The 27892-nt window shown below is 33.8% G+C and overlaps 1 protein-coding gene across 1 annotated transcript in view; it reads right to left on the bottom strand.

Annotated features, from left to right (window-relative positions):
- Positions 1-27892, bottom strand: part of LOC6046215 (integral membrane protein DGCR2/IDD) — a 153964-nt gene that overhangs the window by 63076 nt on the left and 62996 nt on the right. Inside the window, exon 3 of the mRNA XM_038266318.1 lies at positions 17756-17904. Within this exon, the coding sequence (XP_038122246.1) occupies positions 17756-17904 (149 nt within the window). The remainder of the gene's footprint in view (positions 1-17755; positions 17905-27892) is intronic.

Below are 27892 nucleotides of genomic sequence, written 5' to 3'. Positions count from 1 at the left end.
TGTGAGTTGGTAGAGAATTACCCATTTCAAAAAGAATGCAATTGTATTTTGGAATAAACCTGTTGGTTGTACATGATCGTTTTAGATTTTAATAAACAAAAGCATATTACGGTACCTATATTTTTTGGTCACTTAAAGCTACAGCAAATTAGACACTTCTGATATTTCCCATTATGAACGATGAGCTCTGAAGGAACGACAAAATGAGAAAAAGATTGACTCTGAATCAAAGCTACGGAGTCGGTTATAAGATGTATCATGATTGGATGAATCAAATTGGCTAAAATTTGGGGTAAATACTCTCAAGCCATATCCTGTGTACATGTCGAAGTCTGATTTCGAAATTTTGTATAGAAAATATAAACATATTTTTATCTTTTTTAAATACAATTTTTAGAAGGTCGACCTTCGTCATACACACAGAACCGGTTAAACAAGTCTTCAACATAATTTGGAGACGATTTGGGATATAGTGGCACCCGCTTTTTGAAACTTCAAATAGCTAAATCGGCAATGATACAACAAAACAACCTGAAATTTATTTTTTTATTATTTTTAATAGTATATTTTGATTCCCTGAAAACAAATTCAAAAAAAAAATATTTAGGTTGAGCAAACATACCAACCATTGATATTTTTGCAGAATTACTTGTAAGTAACCCCTTAAGCCTAAATTAAAAATAATCGCTTTTGTTTAGATCATCTTTTATTATTGACCATAGAGTAATTCAGGTTCGTGAAATGATATAATATTATTTATTTTCCTGTTACGCCAGTAGATTTGATTGAACAACTTTGAACCCTTTAGAGCATTTGTAGAGCATCACCAAATTAAAATATTTCAATGAAAAAATGTAAATTTGAGTGAAGTATGTAAGCAATTCTCTACTAATTCGGCCGATTTTGAGATTTTTTTAATTTTTTTATTTGGGCAATTTAAATGTCAAAACATGAAACATTCGTGAAATTTTTCGATCTTTTCGAAAACAATACTTTTAAAATTTTAATTTTAATCAAGACTATCATTTAAAAAGGACGTTACACTAAATGTTTGGACCTTTTGAAATGTTAGTGACCTTAGTGAAATGTTGATTTAAATTGAAATTTAAATTTTTAAAATTTCATGAATGTTTCATGTTTTAACGACCCTTAGTTGCTGAGATATTGCCATGCAAAAGTTAAAAAAACAGGAAAATTGATGTTTTCCAAGTCTTAACCAAACAACCCACCATTTTCTAACATCGATATCTCAGCAACTAATGGTCCGGATTACAATGTTAAAATATAAAACAATCGTGAAATTTTCCGATCTTTTCGAAAAAAATATCATCAAAATTTTTAAACCAAGACTTACATTTTAAAAGGGCGTACTATTGAATATTTGGCCCTTTTGAAATGTTAGGCTTGATTCAAAAATTGATAGTGTTTTTTTCGAAAAGATCGGAAAATTTCACGAATATTTCATATTTTAACATTGTAAATCGGACCATTGGTTGCTGAGATATCGACGTTAGAAAATGGTGGGTTGTTTGGGTGAGACTTGGACAGATTCCCAAAAAAGTGTCCACGTGGTTTATGGATGGTCCTTTAACTTGAAAACGGTGCACCTAATCAAAATTTTACTGAAAGACTTTTTGATTGCAAATTGGACTTTACATCGAAAAATGAAGTTGAAATATTTTTGCGACCAATATTTCGATTTTTTGAAAAAATCAGTATTGATTCAAAAATTCATAACTCGGTCAAAGATTTTCTGCACAACCTGGAAATTTCTAGAAAGTCGGTATTTTATGTCCCCTAAAACATATTAAAAAAATAGTGTTTTTTTTGCAAACCAAGTTTTAGTGACAAAAAATTAAATAAAAAATCACCAAAAATTTTTTCTCCGTGTTTCATTTTTTTTCAGTGATGTTTATATCCATTCCTAAAACTTTGCCGAAGACACCAAATCGATCAAAAAAAATCTTTCAAAAGTTACAGATTTTTGAATTTTCATACATCGTTTTTGTATGGACAGCTGCCAAATTTTTATTCAAAATTATATGGACAAACTAATGATGCAAAATGGCTTCTTTGGGCATACCGAAGGCACCAAAAAAGTTTCGGTCGGATTAAAAAAAATACAAATATTCAAATTCTAAAAAAAACGATTTCGTAGAGAATGCTCAAATTTAAAGAACAGTTAAGGCTAGATTATCTGCAGGCTTCAGAAAATGTTCACTACGGATAAACAAAACTTTAGATAATCGAATCACGATAAAAAAATGTTTTTTTCGTTGTCTTATTTTTGTTTGTCGAGCTTAACCCCTAAACTACTCTAAAGTGAGTCCAAGATGGTGGCCAATACGGCGGGAAAGATACATTGAAAAAATGCATTTTTTTATTTAATAGGCAATCAACTAAGGCGTCATCCATAAAGTATGTCTCGCAAAAATCGACTGTATGTCACATAAAGTATGTCACGCAAAAATCGGCTGGGGGTGAGTTTGGGTCATACAAAAATGCAGAAATTTGTATGACCCAATCTCACCCCCCAGACCCAATGTCACCTCTGATGACGGTACTTCTAAATAATAGTTAGCAAACAATTTTAGAAATGAGGATTTGTTTTAATTGTGTACATTTCAAATTAATATTATGCAAACCTAGCGTAACGTCACAATCTCGCAACCCCCTCCCCTTCGTCACATCTTGTCACATCTTTGCCCAAGTAACATTTTTTCTAGGAGTTCTACAAGAGCTCTTTAAGATAGCTACAGCATAGCAGTTTGGACCGCGGTAGGATAAAACTCTCTTCAAGTACTCTTCCAAACTCCTGAAGAAGTTTTGAAGAGAATTTTATCCTACCGCGGTCCAAACTGCTATGCTGTAGCTATCTTGAAGAGCTCTTGTAGAACTCCTGGAAAAAAATGTTACTTGGGCGGTAACCCCCCCTCCCCCCCTAAGAGCGTACTTTATGGATGACGCCTCAATCAAATTCGACCAAAATCTGGACGCAGAATTCAAATTTGATGTTAACATCAAGAAAATGAAAAAAAATTATTCATGATTCCAAAGTCCCATAGCACCTTCCAAAAATCGAACTTCGCATAATCGAGGCTTCTACACACATCCCCACAGACATTTGTTCAGAATTTGATTCTGAGTCGATAGGTATACGTGAAGGTATATCTAGGAGTCGTATTTAAGAAGTTCATTTTTCGAGTGATTTTATAGCCTTGCCTCAGTGAGGTGAGGAAGGCAAAAATCTTGCGAAAACAATCATCAAGTTGATCCAGTCGAGTATCGACCATCGGTTGTCGCGATTCATGCACCCAGAACTGGGCATCGGCATACGAGAGGATAAAGAGCACGATTCGGTAGTAAAATGGTACTGTGTGCGGACGGAGAGGATAAATTCCAAAATTACCGAGAGTACTTTACTCATGGTTCATTTTCCAAAAAAGTTCATCTATCAAAAAAAAAGTATCGGTACCGAGACTCGAACCCAAGACCTTCGGCATATTGAACCGTGCCTTTGCCGTATGGGCCACCATGGTTCGGTGACTAAGTGGCGGTCGTTGTCCATATAAGCCGTTTTTTGATATCTCGTGACGGAGGGGCGGTACGACCCCTTCCATTTTTGAACATGCGAAAAAAGAGGTGTTTTTCAATAATTTGCAGCCTGAAACGGTGATGAGATAGAAATTTGGTGTCAAAGGGACTTTTATGTAAAATTAGACGCCCGATTTGATGGCGTACTCAGAATTCCGAAAAAACGTATTTTTCATCGAAAAAAACACTAAAAAAGTTTTAAAAATCCTCCCATTTTCCGTTACTCGACTGTAAAAATTTTGGAACATGTCATTTTATGGGAAATTTAATGTACTTTTCGAATCTACATTGTCCCAGAAGGGTCATTTTTCATTTAGAACAATATTTTTCATTTTAAAATTTCGTGTTTTTCTAACTTTGCAGGGTTATTTTTAGAGTGTTTTAATGTTCTACAAAGTTGTAGAGCAGACAATTACAAAAATTTTGATATATAGACATAGGGGTTTGCTTATAAACATCACAAGTTATCGCGATTTTACGAAAAAAAGTTTTGAAAAAGTTACTTTTTGCGTTTCTCTTTGTTTCGTCGTCCGTGTCTGTCGCGGGTGACCATGAACGGCCATGATCGATGACGACCAACTTTTTCAAAACTTTTTTTCGTAAAACTGCGATAACTCGTGATTTTTATAAGCAAACCCCTTATGTATATATATCAAAATTTTTGTAATTGTCTGCTCTACAACTTTGTAGAACATTGTTACACTCTAAAAAATAACCCTGCAAAGTTAGAAAAAACACGAAATTTTAAAATGAAAAATTTTGTTCTAAATGAAAAAATGACCCTTCTGGGACAATGTAGATTCGAAAAGTACATTAAATTTCCCATAAAATGACATGTTCCAAAATTTTTACAGTCGAGTAACGGAAAATGGGAGGATTTTAAAACTTTTTAGTGTTTTTTCGATGAAAATACGTTTTTCGGAATTCTGAGTACGCCATCAAATCGGGCGTCTAATTTTACATAAAAGTCCCTTTGACACCAAATTTCTATCTCATCACCGTTTTAGGCTGCAAATTATTGAAAAACACCTCTTTTTCGCATGTTCAAAATGGAAGGGTCGTACCGCCCTCCGTCACGAGATATCAAAAAACGGACCTCGGATTCGTGATCAGGGACAAAAGTTACCCCTTAGGACAAAGTTTCACGCAAATCGAAGAGGGGTCGGGGCAACTGCTGTGTGAGTTGGCGGAGAATTACCCATATGCGTTTGAAACAACTTCAAAATGTAAAAGTTCAACATTCACTAGTTGATGTGAACAGAAAAGTTCCAATGCAGCTTAAAAGGGTGTAACAAAAGCGTTGAAATTGATGAAATGAACAATCATTCTCAATTTCCAACGTACACGGAACAAAATCCGACCGGCGGATCCGAAAAAACCATGCGACGAATTCGTAAACATTGCTCGTTTTCGAATTCATCGAGAATGTTTCCGATTCTGGAAAAAATGTTTTCGATAGCGGAAGAAATTGCTTCCAAAATCGAAAGCGCTTTGTTGCCGACTCTTTGAGAGTGTAGCGTGCAGCAGCCAATGCGTTACGAACTGTCAAAATCAGCCGCAAAGAAGGAAAACAACAAAAAATTGGTCTCGCGTTGTTGTTGTTTTTTTTCGACTTTGCCGCCGCCTTTTTCCGTGTATTTTTCGAATTTGCCGCCGCGATTTCAGTTTATCAAAATACGTCTCGCTTCCCGAACCGGGCCCGCTAACTGCCATCATCCTACTCCGTGACCGGAACCGGTAAATCTTCGGTTTTCTGCAGTGGCCCATCCGCTGGGAATAAAAACGTTCTGTTGCTCCATGTTGACCGCCGCGGCCACCTCCGCTGCTGGTACCTACGGTAATGCCGGCCAACGTTAAAAACGGTACCTGGAAATGGACAAGGAGTAAGTACAAAAAGGTAAGCTGCCGGAACCAAGAGGAAATTATCAAGCAGCCAGCATCTGCCATCTCCGAAAAGCTTCAGTCGGACTAGTTCCATTACAAAGCGAATAAAAATCATTCAAAACTTCTTTGCATTTAATATAATTTTCTATTTGTAGCCTCCCTTTTCGGTCCATTCTCCCGGCCATCGAATCTGAACCACTCAGGAAACTCCGATCCGCCGAACCAAGCCGGCCGCTCAACATCACCCGGTTGTATGACAACGATGAGCGAGATAGCGATAGCTTGGAGTCGGCCACAACGGAAGAATCCGCCGTTCACCTCCCGGAAGTAGACCAGGAGCTGTTTGAAATCAGAGAGAAGAAAGTTGAGAGGATCGCGTGGGCAAATAACAACGGTTCCGATCATTTTTGGGAAAGCTGGCGGGACTGGCGGGTATGTTCATGGTTATTGTGAAAATGGCGAAATTAAATTTCAAAGAAATTCTCTACAGTTTCGCAAAATGGACCAGGTGGATACTTGCCTTCGGGTGTGATATTATATTCCCAAAAAAGTATCAGTGTGGTGTACAAAAAGTTGTTCAAGTTCATTCAAAATAGTTTTTTTTCTTTAAATCTAAAAAAATAAAAAATATAAAAAAATTTAACACTTCATGAATTTTTCAAATATTTGAAATTTAAAATGTTTTGGAAACTAAAGAACTTACAAAACGGAAAATGCTATAAACTTCATTGAGTTAAGAAACTTTAAAAAATATGAAATTGAAAACAAATAATACAAAATAGAAAAAATAATCATTCCTTCTTCAAAATATTTTAAGAAACAAAAAAAAAACGTTTTAGAAAAAAAGGATTTTTTACATTTTTTTATGCCGTCATAAGAAGTGAAATTGGGTCATACAATACCATTGTCACCCCTGATGATGGTATTTTATAAATATAATAAAATTTTCTTTTGATTAAAAATCAATAAATCTCAAAAAATAACAAAAAAAAAAAAACGAAAAAGAATTGTTCTAGACTATTTTGAAACAGCAATTTTGCTTTGAAACATATGTGTTGCAAATATTTATCAATTGTTTTTTTAATTTCTAGAACTTCTCTAAATTTTAAAATTTTACATTTTTTTTAATTCTGAAAATTCTAAAAATTCTAAAAATTCAGAAAATTCTAGAAATTCTAAAAATTCTAAAAATTCTCAAAATTCTAAAAATTCTAAAAATTCTAAAAATTCTAAAAATACTATAAATTAAAAAATTCTAAAAATTCTAAAAATTCTAAAAATTCAAAAAATTCAAAAAATTCTAAAAATTCTAAAAATTCTAAAAATTCTAAAATTCTAAAATTCTAAAATTCTAAAATTCTAAAATTTAAAATTTAAAATTCTAAAAATTTTAAAAATTCTAAAAATTCCAAAAATTCTAAAAATTCTAAAAATTCTTTAAAATTCTACAAATTCTAAAAATTCTAAAAATTTTAAAAATTCTTAAAATTCTAAAAATTCTACAAATTCTAAAAAAATTCTAAAAAAATTCTAAAAATTCTAAAAATTCTAAAAATTCTAAAAATTCTAAAAATTCTAAAAATTCTAAAAATTCTAAAAATTCTAAAATTCTAAAAATTCTAAAATTCTAAAATTCTAAAATTCTAAAATTCTAAAATTCTAAAAATTTAAAAATTCTAAAACTTCTAAAAATTCTAAAATTTTTAAAAAATTCTATAAATTCTAAAAATTCTAAAAATTTTAAAAATTCTAAAAATTCTAAAAATTCTAAAAATTCTAAAAATTCTAAAAATTCTAAAAATTCTAAAAATTCTAAAAATTCTAAAAATTCTAAAATTTTTAAAAATTCTAAAAATTCCAAAAATTCTAAAAATTCTAAAAATTCTTTAAAATTTTACAAATTCTAAAAATTCTAAAAATTCCAAAAAATTTAAAAATTCTAAAAATTCTAAAAAATTTCAAAATTTTAAAAAATTTAAAAATTTTAGAAATTCTAAAAATTCTAATAATTCTAAAAATTCTGAAACTTCTAAAATTCTTAAAATTCTAAAATTCTAAAAATTCTAAAAATTCTAAAAATTCTAGAAATTCTAGAAATTCTAAAAATTCTAAAAATTCTAAAAATTCTCAAAATTCTCAAAATTCTAAAAATTCTAAAAATTATAAAAATTCTTAAAAATTCTTAAAAATTCTAAAAATTCTAAAAATTCTAATAATTCTAAAAATTCTGAAACTTCTAAAAATTCTTAAAATTCTAAAAATTCTAAAAATTCTAAAAATTCTAAAAATTCTAAAAATTCTAAAAATTCTAGAAATTCTAGAAATTCTAAAAAATCTTAAAAATCTGAACAATTTAAAAATTCTAAAAATTCTAAAAATTCTAAAAGTTCTAAAAATTTTTAAAATTCTGAAAATTCTGAAAATTCTAAAATTCTAAAAATCTTAAAAATCGAAACAAATTAAAAATTCTATTTTTTTATTTTTCAATTGTTGAATTGTTGAATTTTGAGTTTTTAATTGTTGAATTTTGAATTTTCGAATTTTGAATTTTAGAATTTTGAATTTTGAATTTTGAATTTTGAATTTTGAATTTTGAATTTTGAATTTTGAATTTTGAATTTTGAATTTTGAATTTTGAATTGTTGAATTGTTGAATTGTTGAGTTGTTGAATTTTGAAATGTTTGAATTTTTGAATTTGGAATTTAATTGTTTTTAATTTTTCGATTTTTTCATGTGTCAAGGGACAAAAATTTAAACTAAATTTTATGTTCTCTTTCGCAGTCTACGCCTCACGAAGCGTGAATGCGGCCAGCAAGGTGTCCAAAGCTGGGGCTCGTTCCAGGCTGACGGTCGCTCCGCTCAAGTCGGTCCTTGAGGGGAAAGTCGGAAATGGAAACGCGATCGGCGATCGTGGCGCAGTGCTTGGGCGCCTTCGTTGCCCTGGTGAGGCATCAGATGCTCCAGAGTCAAGCATGAACCTGAGTCCGCACCAGGACCTTTCCCGAAGGCACGGAGAGGAAAGCAGCCAAAACCTCCAAAATGAGGAGAACTTCCGGCGTTTCGCGAATCTGCTAAGAGGAAGTGCCAGCTTGGAACTGAATCCGGCGCCGGAAATCATCTAGGTCGCCAGCCCAAGCACACTGGAATGGTCTCAGCAGCACGTCTATCCGGGTGGCTCCGCTGCCGACGTCACCGAGTACGAGAAGGACCTGGACAAGGCGGGGAATCATCCGTACATCAACGAGTTCACGGCGGCCACGCTTCCGTCTCCTCCTACTGCTAGCATCGGAACTTACGTCACGGGGAGCAACGTGCCAACGGTGGCGCTCAGCAGAACCCAGCTGCACCACGGACATCGAGGCCATCAGACATATCGACTCATTCGAATCGTCACCGTATTTTTTTACAAAGCCAAAAAAACAACAACACAACTGATAGAAGTAATATTTTGTACTACATTCACTACTTTTTTCCTGTTTAGAAATATGAACAAATAAATGAAAATTAAATGAACGCTTCTTCTTCTTATTTCCAACTGAACTTCGAGTAGCAACGGTCAATTCAAAAAGGTAAATATTGAAGTGGCTGCGTTCTGCGTGCTTTTGGCGAGGTGGGCGTTACTGCGTTACGTTTGCGATATCGAAAATTATCGTTTGCGATATTGGAAGCAATGTTTCCTGCTGACAGGTGCAAACCGAGATTTGCGATTTTTAGAGCAAATCGAAAGCAAAGTTTCCGATTCCGCAAACCGGATTTTGTTCCGTGTAAATGTGCGGTCAGGCTGCACGATACTGTTAAAGCTTTCGTGTCGTGAATTACATAATCTCAGAAAAGTGCATGACCGCTGGAAATTGGCCGTATGTGAAAATATTGTGAAAACTAATTGACTCCGTCATGCAAAGTTATGCTTTCACATTTGTATCAGTTTGCGTTGGGATGATCAAAATCAAAATTAGTTTGAAATGGAGTTTACAGTTAAGATTTTTTTAATGCAATTGAAGTTGGTAGCTTAAGGCAAAAATTCTACAATTCAGTTTATGAAAAATCAGAAAAAAAAGTTCCTCCCTCAAAAACAGTCACAATCCATTGCAGCTGAAATATGTACGTACACCGGCGCATGTATTCCCACAAGTACACCGGTGCGCACAATTTTCCACCCGGTTGGATAAAAACTAAAGTTTTATCATCAAATTACCCCCCTCCGACCGGCTGCTCGTACGATGTCGTAGGTTAAACCACGTCCCAACTCCCCAACCCCCCCTCTCCCCCCGGGGGAAATCAGGGCAGCAGAAAATTACGACGAATTTCGCTGGCGCGAACTTTTCAGGCCACCCGCGCCTTCTCTTCACCCGGCATAGGTTTTAATTTGCCGGTTGGCTGTGTATTGCAGGCGGAAAATTTGTGGGATGAATTTTATTTTGCAGTTTTTGTTTCATTCCAATTGTTATTGATCCGTCCAATCATGAGTGGTCGCTCGGAATGGTTTCTGGAAGCTTATCAGTTGCATACTCAATTAATTCATTTAAATCTGTGTAATTTTTGGATGAAATTGGTGGTTTCATCAATTACTGCGTGGGTAAACAGTTTCCATGGGCTTTGTTATATTTTCGATACGCGAATGGCAACCGGGCACAAATTCAATTTAGCAACCAAATTAAATTTGCAATCGACAAAGGACTCCACACAATTTCGATAAATTATACGAATTGGTCAGTGTAAGGATTTTTCAACATCTTCTATAGAATTTATAAATATTAAACGGTGCATATTTAATATTTTTTCGGTTAAAAATTTACTTTTGCATCTTAATTTGGTAAAGTTACATGGAAAAACATGCAGCTGAACAATTTAACAATATCGTTAGGGTGGTCCCAAACTAGACATTTTGACATCCTCACAAGATTATTCATGTTGAAGAAAAATAACCTCGAGATTTTTTCAGCGTTTGCAATGCTAAAACGCTTCTATCGAATGCAACCTGGCGCTTTAAATATGGCTTGTGCATTTTTGAAACATTTAAGTTATAAAATTGCATCTTTTTTCCCTTAAAATGGCTGTGACTTTTGACCCTTAAATCCAAATTGACTTTGCAAAAAAGCAAAAACATTTGTCTTTTAGAGCTCTAAAAGTGTTCCGAATATCACTTTTCTCTAAAACATAACCCGGAATTGCTACGATCATAAAAAATCAATTTGAAGCATTGATGAAATGCTTTCTCTTGATTTGGTCTTAGAAAGCGTAAATTGCGAAATAAAATTTTAATGTCTTCGGCAAAGTTGCTTGAATTGACAAGCCCAAAAATCTTTCTATTAGACAAAAATATTCCATTTTTTTGAGTACTCTAATCATGAACCACCCAAATTCAACGATGCTAAATTTACCTTTTTACATTTACAAAAACTCTTCTGAAGACACCAAAGCATCAGAATCTCACCATTTTTTGAAAAAAAATAAATAAATTTGTTTTGATCTGCATTTCGAACAAAATAGAATTATTACAGTCCAGCAGCGTTGGCATAATCATCATCAAAAGAAAATCTCTAGACGTTCATCAAGAGAAAAAATCCGTAGGGAGCTTGGCTCTCCTCTCTCGCGCACGAAAGATCGGTATAAAGAATCGAAAAAAATCATCGTCTTGATTATTCGGCGGAACATCTTTTTCACTTCTATACTTGCAAGTGTAACGTCACTCGTCGAAAAATGACCTGTCTCATTTTGTAGATGAGCAATGTGTGTAAACAAAGTGAAATAAATATTATTAAGTAGTGCTGACAAGGAAATTCACCAAAAATCATCAGCAGATTGATTTTCTTGGAGAATTTCGGGAGCGATTTTCTTTGCGTGATTTGCCTCCTCTCGCTTTCGCGGGTGATAAAAGTTCGCAAGCGAAATTGATTGTTTTGCGATTACTCCATCCCTGCAGTCCAGTCTCAATTTTCTGAAGCCTTGATTATCCAAGTTTCGATTATCCGAAGATTGGTATAGGACGAATCGAATTGAGAAAACAAAAACATCCTATTTAATTACAGAATTCATTTTTTCAATATTTTACTTGTGCCATTTTGCCGCCATCTTGGAATTCAAAACTTTAAATCACTTTAGAATAGTTTAGACAAAGAGTATTGAAAATTATAGAACTATTTTTTTACTTCTCTCTGGTTTAGAGATCAAATTGTGAAGGCAGACAAAAATCAAAATACGAGCGCAACCTGTCAAAGCCTGTTGCGCCACAGGATGATGTACACGCTTACGACAAACCACTCAATTTTTGTACGGCGCAACAGATTTTTCGCGCAACAGAAGAGATGCGCACTTCGGTTTGGTGGTGCGCGGATAATAATCGACATCCAAAATTAAGGAAACGAAAATTATTTTATATTTTTAATTCGATTATTTGAAGTCGAGTCTTTTGAATGAAAAAAATATTGTCAAATTTTGGAAAATTGTCGAACTGTTATACTATTTAAAACATTTGATGATACATTTTGTTTATTTTTTTTGAAATAAGGCTTGAGATTGGATTTTGTTCTCTCCAATATTTTGACATCTTCTTTGAGAAGGATTAGTGAACATGAAAAAACACTTCTTTTCTAGTATGACAATTCCACCGATTATGGTGATTAAAAAAAATCAACCTCCCAAGTTGAGCCAAGTGTCCATTGTAAACCCGTAACATAAAGTCAACAATAGTCACTCTGTCGACGCTCTTGGACCCACTTGGTTAGATGACACACAAATTGTAAACGCAAACAATTGCAGCCCTGCTCTCGTGAAAGAGTGAAAAAAAAAAAACTCACACACAATACAAAATAGAAAAGCAAACAAACGCAGGTGCAGATTGTTCCCAGTTAAATGCACTGGAGGAAAAAAAAGAAAAAAAAAACACTAGCAAATGGGAGTGTCAGGATGATTTGTGGGATGCACGAAAAAAAAATAGGATTGTTTTTTTAAAGATTGAAATAAGAGATCGATTCAATGTACGTGATTTGACACAAAGTTGGTAGGTAAAAAAATCATCTTCGAAAGATTTTTTTTGTGAGTGTAGCATGCCACACTGAGGTAAAAGAAGAAACGCAAGGTGTTTGCAGCAACTGTTTGCCCATGAAAACAAAAAGGACCTTTTACGTACATTCACAAAAAATACACATAACCAAAAGAAAATCCCGGGCAGCAGGGCAGCACTATGTACTGGTGAAAAATGGTGGACTACGCTGTTTGACAGATTGATTGTGACGTTTGTTAAGCGTCAAAAAACAGTAGTTGAGTATTTGGCATTTTTATTGGAGTGTAGATTTAGTTATTGTTGGATCAAAACTAGGGATATTTATTGGTTGAAAACATGTTTTTTTTAAATGACCAAAAAAAAACGTGTTAGCGTTAGTGTATAGACAATGAATTCATGGAATCATCATATGGTGGCATGGTCTAGTCTAGTTAAAAATTATTTTCTATGTCCCTCCTTCTAACACGCAGGCACACAGAGTTATCTTTTCTGTAAAGTTTGATCTGTTTTATAGATTTTACTCCCAACAGCACCCTTATCGTGGTGAACTACGGTTTAATTTAGTGGAAATTTTCAGTACGATATCATGCTTCTACTAACACTGTGTTTCTGAATGGTTCCAGGAAGGCAACTTCCTACACATCAGGGTTTTATTTGCAGTCTGCCACAGGATGCAACATAAATTGCACTTTTCCTTGTCACATTCATCTTTGTTAAATTTATGCCCGGTTGATGGTTGATGCCCGATCCTTTTGAGAAATGAAAGTGGCATTAGTTCTAAGTCATACAAAAACAACAACAAAAGGCAGAAACAAACATTACCGTGCGATGCACTTTTCACTCGTCCGGATGCAGTTGGTGTATAATTAGGTGTACACCAGCTCAGTGAGGCGAGACCCGAGTAGAGCGACTTGGGTGCAAATGTGAACGACAGGAGTACCGGTACTATCAAATGAGGTGAGCTCATTTCGTCGTGATCGTGCTACTTTGTCGCACCTTGGGCCAAATTGAGTTAAGGGCGCCATTTTGTGCAGCTATTGAAGCCTCACCTTTTGACCTTCATGGATCTCCAAAATTTGATTTCAGTCTTGAGATTTTCAATAAAACCGAAAAAACCATGGCAGAAGGAGCGGTCGTGGCTGAATGGTTACGGTGTTCACTTAATAAGCGAATGGTCCTGGGTTCGATACCCATCTGCTCACAACGAGAAAGTTCTGGACTCATTGAATTTGGAAATTAATGAAAAACATGAAGCTCACGGCGGGGTTCGATCCCCTGTCCTTAGGATTGGCAAGCAAAATGCTTTCCACTTTACCGTGGAGCATTGGTAGCTTGAGTATGACTTAGACTGATAAAGTTGAATCCAAGAAACGGACGAGAATAAAGTTGAATGCAAGTTTGAATATCAGAACATACAAGAATGCATTGCACTGCATGCAGGCAGGCGCATTTGAAATGAACCTACATTACCTCGCTATAAATAGCCTGGGCGACTGATAGAATTCATCCAATAAGAGATGAGAAGAATTGAAAGCTTTCCCATTAGAAATGAGAACTTACGAAAAATTCGAACAACAATGCAACGGTCGTTACCACTCGCCTAGGGTGGATCTTCAGACCATTCACCTTCCCAAAAACCGTCCAACCCCAAGCGAAACATACTTGGGGATACCGTGGTGACTTGCCCTTGACCCCTTAAACAAGTGGAGCATCAACACTTCCCGTCTTCCGCATCCCTTTCCTTGTCCCTGGTGCGCGGTAGAGATGAGAGCGGCCGGAAATGGACGGCTGCCATGGTGGTGAGAATCTGGTTCAGGTGAAATTGGTTCTATTCCCAATTATCGATTCCTAAGCAACTTGGACTTAGACAATCATCACATCACATGGCGAAAATCCAGTCTGAAATCCGCTAAAATCACCGTCTCCACCGTCTCCTAGCGAAGCGAAGCGAAAACCGAAAAAACCATGGCAGAAGGTTCATTTTTGTCATGCAATCTTGACATACCGTGCTCTAAGTGTGACATCTGCTCAAAGAGATTTCAAGTAAGAACACTTTTGACACACGTACATGCCCAACCAGGGCTGTGGAGTCGGAGTCGGAGTCGGAGCCGGAGTCGGGTCTTTTTGGGAAGCCTGGAGTCGGAGTCGGAGTTGGAGTCGTAAAAACTCGAACAGCTGGAGTCGGAGTCGGAGCCGGAGTCGGTTAAATTTTATTAGCTGGAGTCGGAGTCGGAGTCGGAGCCGAACATTTCTTATTACCCGGAGTTGGAGTCGGAGTTATCTTAAATTCAGCAAAAAATATGTTTATTTTTTAGTTTTGAGTATTTGCTTTAAAACAGATGAATTAATAAAACTTTTTATATTTTTAAATTTTATTCAAGTTGTATGCGCTGCGTTGCCATTTTTATTTTTATTTGAGATCACTAAATAATAACCTGTTAATCAGCTCTTACCAAAGTATGTAGTATCATCATAACTCAAAAAATAAATAAATAAATAAATAAAAACATAATTGGTTTTGTAGTCAGAAACATTTAATTGATTTTTGACTGCATTTTTTGTGCCCTTTAAACTCAAATTTGACCAAATTTAATCTAGTTCTCTCTGAAAAAAGTACACACACACAGTCATCTTATACCCCGATACTGAATGTCTTGGTGGTTTTACGTAAATCAATGTTCAGGAAAAAAGTTACGAGCTACATCAAAAAATATAAATAATAATCACTATTTATGGAAATCTAAAACGAAAAAAATAACCGACAGGATAACTCTTTCAACAAATATTCAACGATTACATCAATCTTTTAATTGGAACTCAACATGCGCATTTTGTGTATAACTTTGTACAAAAAATTAAAAGTATCTGAGAATGTTGATTCTTAGGCAAACTATTTTGATAATGTTGCAAATTATCGTTGAACAAATCTCAAGATTTCAGGATAGGACAGGATTTCAAGATAAAAAATATCCGTGACCTAGAAAATATTTATCCTGTGGATTCTTGTTTTTTATCCAGTTTTTCATATATTTTCATGGAGGCGCACGACCATTCATAAAGCTTCGTTTTAGGTGAAGATGCAAGAAGTATCGCGCGCCTCCTTTTAAATATATGAAAAAATAAAAATTCAAATAAATGCAAAATTCCGAGGTAAAATATTTTCTAGGTCACGGATATTTAAAAAGGACCCCTTAAACGTTCTTACCTCGAAGATTTTTTTAGATACATTGATTTGTAATAATAAATTTCTTCAGCCTTGGCGTGATGTCCATGTACGTCTTAAAAATTTCAATGGAGCTTTAAAAAATAGTTTCGTTTAAAATTGTTATTTAAAAATACAAGCTGACTGATATAGTCACTGTGTTTCTTATAAATGTTAACTTAAAAGTGAGCAAATTGAATTTATATGTTAAATCAATCATTAAGGCCAGCTTTCTTTTAATGATCATTAAAAAAATAACAATTTAATATTTTAGCTTTAAATCAATTTAATGAAAATTTGAGGTTAAGTAAATAAATCCAACCTTACCTACCATACTGTTCTTCTGAAAATGCCTTCAAAACTGGTGTTTTTTTTATTTCTGTTTCAATAACGTCAAAAACTTGTAAAACTAGAAACTTCTTTCCGGGTTTTTCCACTTTGAGAGTTTTTAAATAATCCTATTTATCAATGTTTTCGAAATAATAGTAAACTAACTTTTGAAATATTAAAAAAATATGTGGAGTTGGAGTCGGAGTCGGAGTCGGAGCCAACCATTTTTTGAAAGCTGGAGTCGGAGTCGGAGTCGGCTAGAGTTGGTGGGTCGGAGTTGGAGTTGGAGTCGGAGTCGGAGTCGGTTTGATCTGAAAGCCGGAGCCGGAGTCGGAGTCGGTTAATCCCAGAAAGCCGGAGTCGGAGTCGGAGTCGGAGTCGGAGTCGCTTAAAATATGACCCGCGCAGATATACGAAGAGCCCTGGAAACTATGACACCTACAGCTTTGAAATTTGGAGTTTTCCATAGTTGAAATATTTACTATCAACTAACATCAATGAAAAAAATATTTAAAACTTTTACATTTTCTTTTTTTAACCGCCTGCTAGCCCATAGCGGGCTGGGCATCCAAAATGAGTAGTACGTGATTATATGAAAATCTGTATCGATTCAGAAAAAAATATTTAAAATAAAAAAAAATTACCCGATTCTGGCTGACGTACTCATGTGTCCTCTACGGTAGAGGGAAGTGGGGAAAAACAGTCATTGAAACTTGAGGTCAAAAAAACATAAAACAAATTTCCTCGCAATTTAGTTAAACTCAATTCAATCAAGGGCTTTTTGTTTTACATAAAAGATCTTTAAAGCACTTCTGAATGTGCCATACAGATCGTGCAATGATCATTTGAATGTATCAAAATTGTAATAACAAAAAAATAATAATATTACGCCCTTTTCAAATGTTAGTCTTGATTCCAATTTTGATGAGTATTGTTTTCGAATGTTCAGAAAAGTTTGTTTTTTATTTTCAGTCATTAAAATCAAACAGTCCTTTAATACTTTACGATAGCAAACATAATTTTATTCATGTTTAAAATGAATCTAAAAATAAGTTCAGTTAGATTAACTTTCTTTTGAAATATATATATATATATATATATATATATATATATATATATATATATATATATATATATATATATATATATATATATATATATATATATATATATATATATATATATATATATATATATATACATATATATATATATATGTATATATATATATATATATATATATATATATATATATATATATTTAAATCAATACTCAGCGTTGGAATTTCGGGAACGTTATTTTTTGTTAAAACACCAAATCTTTCAGAAAATTTCTCCAAAACATTCAGATTTTCGAAAATTTACGTATTATTGTAAGGATAGCTGCCAAAATTGTATGGAGTGATGAGCACGGGTGATGAGTGACATTGACACAAAATGGCTTCTTTGGTAATAGGAAAGGTCCCTACAAAGTTTGAGCCAACTAAAAAAAAAAAAATCATGTCCCACAGGTCAATCTGATCCAAACCCACCGTTTCAATAAAGTTTGCTCATCGATACGATCCCAGGTATCTGTGTTTCCCCGGTGGTGTCCAATATGTTGTGCCCACGTTGGCCAATCCGTCTGTGACACGTGAACCGTTTGCAGGACATGCAACCAACAGCTGGAAGCTGCATATTTTGCTGGCGCCTCCGTAGATATATGTATAGCGTAGATTGAGTTGTTGTTGGGTATACTTACATAGGGTGGATCACAGTAGATTGCTTTGCACCAGAGCGGCTCCGAGTGGTAGCACACGCACAGGCTGCACACGCCCGGCCCGGGCACGTACAGCAGCCCGTGGGCCACCGAGTTGCCCTGGAAGTCCACACAGTCCTCCTCGAGGCCAGCTGGAATGGGAGAGAATGAGAAATAGTTTCTTCCGTTAGTCAGGTGGTTGCACGGATAGAAATCCGGTCCGCAATACCGAAACCAAATTGTGTTGAAATCGAGAACATCGTTTGTTTTCGATTTTGTTTCATATGTTTTCAAAAACGACAACATTTTCATCACTTTCGAAACATTTTGTTTTCGAAAACGTTCCTCGATTTCCTCAAAGTTTTTCAAGCGTAACAACTGTCAAACGCAACCCAATTCCACACGGACGACTGTGAGTGCGACAGTTTGTTTATGTTTGTTTTTTCGAGTGCTGGCCAAAAACTCGGTGCGCGTTGGAACCGGTGGCGAAAGTACCTGCCCTGCCCTCCAGAGATTGTTCCGTCGACACTGAAGCCTGCTGTTCCGGCGATTCCGGAGGGCCCCGGGGCGATCGCGATGACCGCAAGGAAGGCTCATGCAAGGACCGACCGACCGAACGCAGCTGGCCGGTGTATCGGACAAGAAGGGAAATGTCGGTGCTGAAGCTAGCGGCGTTGAGTTTAGCGGAGCCCGGCCCGTAGGTAGGTTACTCTTAAGCCAAAGTGGACACGGACAGCGGAATCGAAAGAGGACGGATTCGGGCTTCGCACCACGAGTAGCGTCCAATGCCATCAAATCGTGCTTCCAAAAAGTGTAGTAAGTTTGCGACGCTACCTCTTCCAGATGGCAGATCGCGCAGATCTGCTTACACAGAACCACGCTGACCCGCCGAATTCATCACGAGGCGAGACGTTCCACGAAGCTGCGCCTCCTCCTCCTCCTCCTCCTCCTCCTCCTCCTCCTCCTCCTCCTCCTCCTCCTCCTCCTCCTCCTCCTCCTCCTCCTCCTCCTTCTCCTCCTCCTCAAACTCACCCACCACCGGAAACCGAGGATGATGTGGTTGTGCAGCGGGAGGAAATCATCAACGAGCGAATAGGCTGGCTACTAATCTGATTTAGATACGTCCCTGAGAAGCTAGGTAAAATTTGAATGAAAAAAATCTCCCAAAATTCGTAATCGATCGATCTAATCGACCTTCATTCGCCACAGGCTCCGACACCGACCTCTTCCACCAGAATTGAACCACGACGACGGGCCGGGCGGCCAACATCATCCGCGTACCAGTCTGGGTTGTTGGACAATAAGGCGCATCTACCGAACTCGAGCTCCGTCGGCATCCTGGAAGCGATCTCGGTCAAGCTCTTCGGTCGTGCGGAAGGCGCTGAAAACCCACACTCACTTTGTTACACTCTACCACCACAAAACACTTCTAAATTTCATTAATTCTATTCTAATTCTATTCTAATTTCTAATATTCTATAATCACAAATTCCTAAAATTCTCTAAACCTAAATATCGGAAATTCTTAATTATAAGATTCTTAAATTCTATAATTTCAATATTCTTAAATCCTTAAAACCCTAAATGGTTAAATTCTAAAATTTTAAAATTCAAAGATACTAAAATTCTAAAATACTTAAATTCTTTTTTTAATTCTAAATTCCTAAGTTCTAGAAATTTCAAAATTCTTAAATCATAACATTAAATTGTAAAATTCTGAAATCCATAAATAATTAAATTCTGAAATTCTAAAATCATAAAATACTACAATTCTTAAATTCTAAATTTCTAAAATTCAAAAAATTAATTCTAAAATTCAAGAATTCTAAAATATTAAAATTCTAAAATTCTAAAATTCTAAAATTCTAAAATTCTAAAATTCTAAAATTCTAAAATTCTAAAATTCTAAAATTCTAAAATTCTAAAATTCTAAAATTCTAAAATTCTAAAATTCTAAAATTCTAAAATTCTAAAATTCTAAAATTCTAAAATTCTAAAATTCTAAAATTCTAAAATTCTAAAATTCTAAAATTCTAAAATTCTAAAATTCTAAAATTCTAAAATTCGAAAATTCGAAAATTCAAAAATTCGAAAATTCTAAAATTCTAAAATTCTAAAATTCTAAAATTCGAAAATTCTAAAATTCGAAAATTCGAAAATTCTAAAATTCTAAAATTCTAAAATTCTAAAATTCTAAAATTCTAAAATTCTAAAATTCTAAAATTCTAAAATTCTAAAATTCTAAAATTCTAAAATTCTAAAATTCTAAAATTCTAAAATTCTAAAATTCTAAAATTCTAAAATTCTAAAATTTAAAATTCTAAAATTCTAAAATTCTAAAATTCTAAAATTCTAAAATTCTAAAATTCTAAAATTCTAAAATTCTAAAATTTAAAATTCTAAAATTCTAAAATTTAAAATTCTAAAATTCTAAAATTCTAAAATTCTAAAATTCTAAAATTCTAAAATTCTAAAATTTAAAATTCTAAAATTCTAAAATTCTAAAATTCTAAAATTTAAAATTCTAAAATTCTAAAATTCTAAAATTTAAAATTTAAAATTCTAAAATTCTAAAATTCTAAAATTCTAAAATTCTAAAATTCTAAAATTCTAAAATTCTAAAATTCTAAAATTCTAAAATTCTAAAATTTAAAATTTAAAATTCTAAAATTCTAAAATTCTAAAATTCTAAAATTCTAAAATTTAAAATTCTAAAATTCTAAAATTCTAAAATTCTAAAATTCTAAAATTCTAAAATTCTAAAATTCTAAAATTCTAAAATTCTAAAATTCTAAAATTCTAAAATTCTAAAATTCTAAAATTTAAAATTCTAAAATTCTAAAATTCTAAAATTCTAAAATTCTAAAATTCTAAAATTCAAAATTGAAAATTCGAAAATTGAAAATTCGAAAATTCGAAAATTCGAAAATCGAAAATCGAAAATTCGAAAATTCGAAAATTCGAAAATTCGAAAATTCTAAAATTCTAAAATTGAAAATTCAAAATTCAAAAATTAAAATTTAAAATTGTAAAATTTAAAATTCCTATTTTCTTAAATTCCTAAATTCTCAAATTCCTAAATTCTGAATTCTTAAATTCCTAAATTTCTAAATTCCTAAATTCCTAAATTCCTAAATTCCTAAATTCCTAAATTCCTAAATTCCTAAATTCCTAAATTCCTAAATTCCTAAATTCCTAAATTCCCAAATTCCTAAATTCCTAAATTCCTAAATTCCTAAATTCCTAAATTCCTGAATTCTTAAATTCCTAAATTACTAAATTCCTAAATTCCTAATCTCCCAAATTCCTAAATTCCCAAATTCCTCAATTCCTAAATTCCTTGATTCCTTAATTCTCAAATTAATAAATTTCTTAATTCATAAATTCCCAAGTTCTCAAATTCCCATATTCTTAAATTCCCGAATTCCCAAATTCTTAAATTCCCAAATTCCCAAATTTCCAAATTCTTTAATTCCAAATTTTCTAATTCCCAAATTCCTTAATTCCAAAATTCCTAAATTCCCAAATTCCCAAATTTATTAATTCCCAAATTCCCAAATTCCTTAATTCCCAAATTCTTAAATTCCCAAATTCTTAAATTCCCAAATTCCTAAATGCCCAAATCCTTAAATTTCCAAATTCGCTGGTTCTTAAATTCCAAAATTCTTAAATTCCCAAATTCTCAAATTCTCAAATTCCCAAAATCCCAAATTCCCAAATTCTTAAATTCCCAATTTCCCAAATTCCCATATTCCCAAATTCCCAAATTAACAAATTCACTAATTCCCAAATTTTCAAATTCTTAAATTCCCAAATTTCCAAATTCCGTAATTCTCAAATTCCCAAAATTCCCAAATTCTTAAATTCCCACATTCCCACATTCCCAAATTAACAAGGTCACTAATTCCAACATTCCCAAATTAACAAATTCCCAAATTCTCAAATCCCCAAATTCTTCAATTCCCAAATTCCTAATTTCTTATATTCCTAAATTCTCAAATTCCTTAATTCTTAAATTCCCAAATTCTTTAATTCCCAAATGCCCAAATTCCTAAATTCTCAAATTCCTAAATTCCCAAATTCTTACATTCCCAAATTCTTAAATTCCCATATTCCTAAATTCTCAAATTCCTTAATTCCCAAATTCTCAAATTCTTAATTCCCAAATTCTTAAATTCCCAAATTCTTAAATTCCCAAATTCACAAATTCCCAAAGTCCCAAATTCCAAAATTCTCAAATTCCCAAATTCCTAAATTCTCAAATTCCTGAATTCCCAAATTCACAAATTCTCAAATCCCCAAATTCTTTAATTCCCAAATTCCCAATTTCCTTAATTCCTAAATTCTCAAATTCCTAAATTCCCAAGTTCCCAAATTCCCAAATTCTTAAATTCCCAAATGCCCAAATTCCCAAATTATAAAATTCTCAAATAACCAAAATCCCAAATTCCCAAATTCACAAATTTCCAAATTCCCAAATTCTTAAATTATTAAATTCCCAAATTCACAAATTTCCAAATACCCAAATTCTTAAATTCCCAAATTTCCAAATTCTCAAATTCCTAAATTCATAATTTCTTAAATTCCTAATTTCCAAATTCTTAAATTTCTAAATTTCTAAATTTCCAAATTCTCAAATTCCCAAATTCCTAAATTCCTATATTCTCAATTTCCTAAATTCCCAAATCCCCAAATTCTTCAATTCCCAAATCCCAAATTCACAAATTTCCAAATTCCCAAATCCCCAAATTCTTCAATTCCCTAATTCCCAAATTCCCAAATTCCTAAATTCTCAAATTCCTGAATTCATAAATTCATTAATTCCTAAATTCTTAAATTCCTAAATTCCTAAATTCCTACATTCCTAAATTCTTAAATTCCCAAATTCCCAAATTCCCAAATTCCTATATTCCCAAATTCTCAAATTCCCAAATTCCCAAATTCCCAAATTCCCAAAATCCCAAAATCCCAAATTCCCAAATTCACAAATTCCCAAATTCTCAAATTCTTAAATTCCTAAATTCCTAAATTCCTAAATTCCTAAATTCCTAAATTCCTAAATTCCTAAATTCCTAAATTCCTAAGTTCCTAAATTCCCAAATTCCCAAATGCCCAAATTCTCAAATTCCCAAAATCCCAAATTCCCAAATTTTCAAATTACCAAATTCCCAAATTTCCAAATTCCCAAAATCCCAAATTCCCAAATTCTTAAATTCTCAAATTCCTAAATTCACAAATTCCCAAATGACAAATTCTCAAATTCCCAAAATCCCAAATTACCAAATTCCTTAATTTCTAAATCTCCAAATCCTAAATTTTCTAATTCCGATATTCCCAAATTTCTAAAATAACATAATATCAAGTTCCTTAAATCACAAATTCCTAATTTTGATTCAGGATTCCCAGATTCAGAAAATCCCAAATTCTCAAAAACTCCACATTCTTTAATCCCCAGATTCCCATATTTCCTGATTGTCAAAAAACTAATTTCTTGTTTTTCCATATTCCAAACAAACACACACACACACACACACACACACACACACACACACACACACACACACACACACACACACACACACACACACTCACACAAAGATAAGTTTATTAATGAATGATGTATTTTTTGCTTCAATAAATAAAAAAAACGAATCAACTGTTTTACTGAACCAAAAGAAATATCCAACGGTCAATTCAAAAACCAAAACCAACGGTCAATTCAAAACCGATTAAACCGTTCGGGATGGCTGCGTGCTTTTGTTTTGAGCCAGGCGTACCCAATCGTCACGCTTCAGAATCGAGAACATTGTTGTCGATTTCAATGCAAATGTTACCGGACGACTGGTCGACAACATTCTGAAACGAATTTCAGAACGAATCGAGAACAATGTTGTCGATTTCCCGGACAGGATTTCTATCCGTGTGGTCTTGGTCAAGAAACGAATCCGGTGTGTATGACGAGCATCGAAGGTGGTTGGTCTTGATTAAATGTTTACAATTTGTTTATGCAATATTTGCAACGGAGAAAACATTGAATCTTACACAGACCTTTGGACCTTTGTGTTTCCAGATTCCAGCTGGACCAGTCGTTGCAGATCAATGTGGTCGAAATGCAACGGCTGTCGATACAAGAGAGACTCGAGTTTCACCCGGTCACCCTTTGCGGAATTAGTTGACCCACATTGCATAGGGGTCGAGCTCCGTGCCATCTCATGGATTTCACCTTCAATTACATGGTCCGGTTGGCAGGCACAATATGGAACGGTTCTGTTGGTTTGCTTTTATTGGGAAGATGAAATGTTGTTTACGAGTGGTGAGAAAAGTTAAAGAGAAAAAACAAGTTTACTCTAAGAAGAATTGAAGAATTGAAGAATTGAAGAATTGAAGAATTGAAGAATTGAAGAATTGAAGAATTGAAGAATTGAAGAATTGAAGAATTGAAGAATTGAAGAATTGAAGAATTGAAGAATTGAAGAATTGAAGAATTGAAGATTTGAAGATTTGAAGAATTGAAGAATTGAAGAATTGAAAAATTGAAGAATTGAAGAACTGAAGAATTGAAGAATTGAAAAATGGAAATTCCAGAGCTGAGAACTCTGCAACCAAGTTGCGACCAACTCTCTGCTTCCGATTATTTGAAAAAACAAATGACATTAAAAATTAAATTCAATTACTGGCCGACCAACGACCGCTAGTCGAATTGCACAAAAAAAAAAAAACAGAAACTGCCCACTCGAGGTCACATTTTGGGCAAGTTGCAAAAAGGAGCCGGTTCTGAAGTTCCTGCGGAGCGCCGAGCCCAGTCCGAAATTCTTTGAAGTTCGAGGCAGCTGCATTTCGGCGAGAGAACACCGCATCAATTATAAATTTATGCCAAAGCGACGCTGCCGCGAATTATTCTGAATGGGTACATTATATTTGTCTTTGATGTTTTTTGTTGTTGAGAAACGTTGAAGTCACATAACTGATAGAATTTCTGAGTAAAAAGTACTCTCGGTGGGAAACAAGTTTTCTACGAATGCGACAATTTTCCATAGCCGCAAGTTGGAAGTGGATGCAAATTGTGTAGTTTTTTATAAACCAGAAAGGGATTTTATGGCGCATCGGGAAAGTGGTTGGTTGGTACTGACGGGTGTGAAGAGTTCATGATTATGATAACGGGACAGGAGAAGGTAATCAGGCTTGTGTTTCTGGTTGATAAACGCAATACAATCCTTTGTACCAAAGGCGCAGCTTGTCAACATGAAAGCTCTTTACCTAAATGTTGAACATTAGGAAAGGGTGACTCCTACCCTCTGGACCAACACACTGGAACCTTCACCAAGAGCAAGAGCACCATACCCTTATATCCAACACTATGCGGATAGAAATTCTGTAAGCTTATCCGTAATAATCAAAATCGAAAACATTGTTGTTCAAAATCGAAAACCTGTTGACGACTTTGAAAACATTTCAATGTTTATAAATTCTTTATAAGCTTACAAGAGTAGCATTGTTAATTTGATTTTGGTTAACCGCGGTAAATTTTCTAGAAATATTTCGAACTGTCAAAAATCTACCAAACCATTTAGGGGGAGAGGGGGTAATATGCACCCCCGGGGCAAAATGCACCCCTGCTTTTTTCGGTATTTGGAAGAATTTTCCGGAAAAAAATCATTGAAATTGGAAGCTTAACATTGCTGAACCATGCTGGAAATATTTGAGCATCGTAGTAGCTAAAGCTATTTGCAAAACTTTTAAATGCTGTGTTTTCATCTAATTTTCATAGGAGCAATTCTCTACCAAAACCGGAATTGTATTTTATTTGTATTTTTTGATTTGGCTCAAACTTTGTGGGGGCCTTCCCTGTGACCAAATAAGCTATTTTGTGTCATTGGTTCTCCCATACAAGTCTCCATACAATTTTGGCTGCTGTCCATACAAAAATGGTATGTAAATATTCAAACAGCTGTAACTTTTGAGTGAATTTTCTGATCAATTTGGTGTCTTCGGCAAAGTTGTAGGTATTGTTGACGACAATTAAGAAAAAAATATGTACAAGGAAAAAAAAATTGCAGATTTTTTTATCAACTTTTTTTCACTAAAACTCAATATCCCAAAATACGTATTTTTTGATTTTCGAGATTTTTTGATATGTTTTAGGGGACTAAAATCCGCAACTTTTGAGCTATAGAGAAACATGGTCAAAAAATCTGCCGCCAAGTTATGAATTTTTGAAAAAATAGTGATTTTTGGAAAAAATCCAAATTTCATGCAAAAACAAATTTGAAATCAATTTTTAATGCAAAATTGAATTTGCAATCGAAAAGTACTTTACAGATTTTTTGATAAAGGGCTCCGTTTTCTAGATATAGCCACCGAAAGTTTGATTTTAGCGAAATATTTGCAGTTTTCCGATTTTTGAAAATAGTGACCATGAATGACCATTTCTAAAAATATATTTTTTTAAAGTTCAGAAAATTTTCTATAAAATTGTTTAAGAGACATTGAAGATTGGACTTCGGGTTGCTGAGATACAGCCGCTTTAAGAAAAAGAAACACGAAAATTGAAGTTTTCTAAGTCTCACCAAAACAACCCACCATTTTCTAATGTCGATTTTCAATGTTAATACATGAAACATTCGTGAAATTTTCCGATCTTTTCGAAAAAAATATTTTGAAAAAAATTAAATCAAGACTAACATTTTAAAAGGGCCAAACATTGAATATAACGCCCATTTTAAATGTAAGTCTTGATTTAATTTTTTTCAAAATATTTTTTTCGAAAAGATCGCAAAATTTTACGAATGTTTCATGTATTAACATTGAAAATCGGACCATTAGTTGCTGAGATATCGACATTAGAAAATGGTGGGTTGTTTTGGTGAGATTTAGAAAACTTCAATTTTCGTGTTTCTTTTTCTTAAAGCGGCTGTATCTCAGCAACCCGAGGTCCAATCTTCAATGTCTTTTAGACAATTTCATAGCAAATTTTCTGAACTTTAAAAAAAAAATATTTTTAGAAATGGTCGCTCATGGTCACACTTTTTTAAAAATAGAAAAACTGCAAATATTTTGCTAAAATCAAACTTTCGGTGGCTATATCTTGAAAACGGAGCTTTTTATCAAAAAAAAAAAAATGTAAAGTAGGGGAACAGCATCTAATTCCAGCGTGCCTCTAATGTTGGCAGGTCAGAACTTTGACATGCAATTAAAGCTAATTTAAAGCGTTTTCAACTGAAATCGAGTGATAAATAGCTCAATAAGAAGTGAGCAAGCAAGTTTCTGCCAAAAGTTTTGAAAAATTAGTTGTTTAAATAGTGAAAATCAGCAAATTGGATGGAGTTAGGAGCGAGAGCTTAACCTGCCAAAGATACGAGAATTTCCCCTAGTTTTCGATTGAAAATTTAATTTTGCATTAAAAAATAACTTCAAATTTGTTTTTGCATGAAATTTGGATTTTTTTCCAAACATCACTATTTTTCAAAAATTCATAACTTGGCGGCAGATTTTTAGACCATGTTTCTCTATAGCTCTGCCCTGCCCGTGTGGATCAATCGGACCGCGCACTGGACTCACAATCCAGAGGTCGCCGGTTCGAATCCCGCGGCGGGCGCTCTAAAATTCTTTGGGTAAATATGGGTATTCGGCGCCGTCGCTCCGTGCCATACTTTCATACACTTAGGAGCCCAGGGCGGCGAAGTCCTTGTAGATAAAAGGAAGACACTAGCGGTTGGTACTAGCAATGGTGGCCGACAGCTATAAAGTCAACTTCGTTTTTTTTCTCTATAGCTCAAAAGTTGCGGATTTTAGTCCCCTAAAACATATCAAAAAATCTCGAAAATAAAAAAATACGTTTTTTGGGAATTGAGTTTTAGTGAAAAAAAAGTTTAAAAAAAAATCTGCAAATTTTTTTTTTCCGTGTACATATTTTATTCTCAATTGTCTTCAACAATACCTACAACTTTGCCGAAGACACCAAATTGATCAGAAAATTCACTCAAAAGTTACAGCTGTTTGAATATTTACGTACCATTTTTGTATGGACAGCAGCAAAATTGTATGGAGACTTGTATGGGTGAACCAATGACACAAAATAGCTTATTTGGTCATAGGGAAGGTCCCCACAAAGTTTGAGTCAAATAAAAAAATACAAAAAAT

Source organism: Culex quinquefasciatus, chromosome 3, assembly GCF_015732765.1.
Source record: "Culex quinquefasciatus strain JHB chromosome 3, VPISU_Cqui_1.0_pri_paternal, whole genome shotgun sequence".
Lineage (NCBI taxonomy): Eukaryota > Metazoa > Arthropoda > Insecta > Diptera > Culicidae > Culex > Culex quinquefasciatus.
This window is presented reverse-complemented; position numbering and strand designations above follow the sequence as displayed.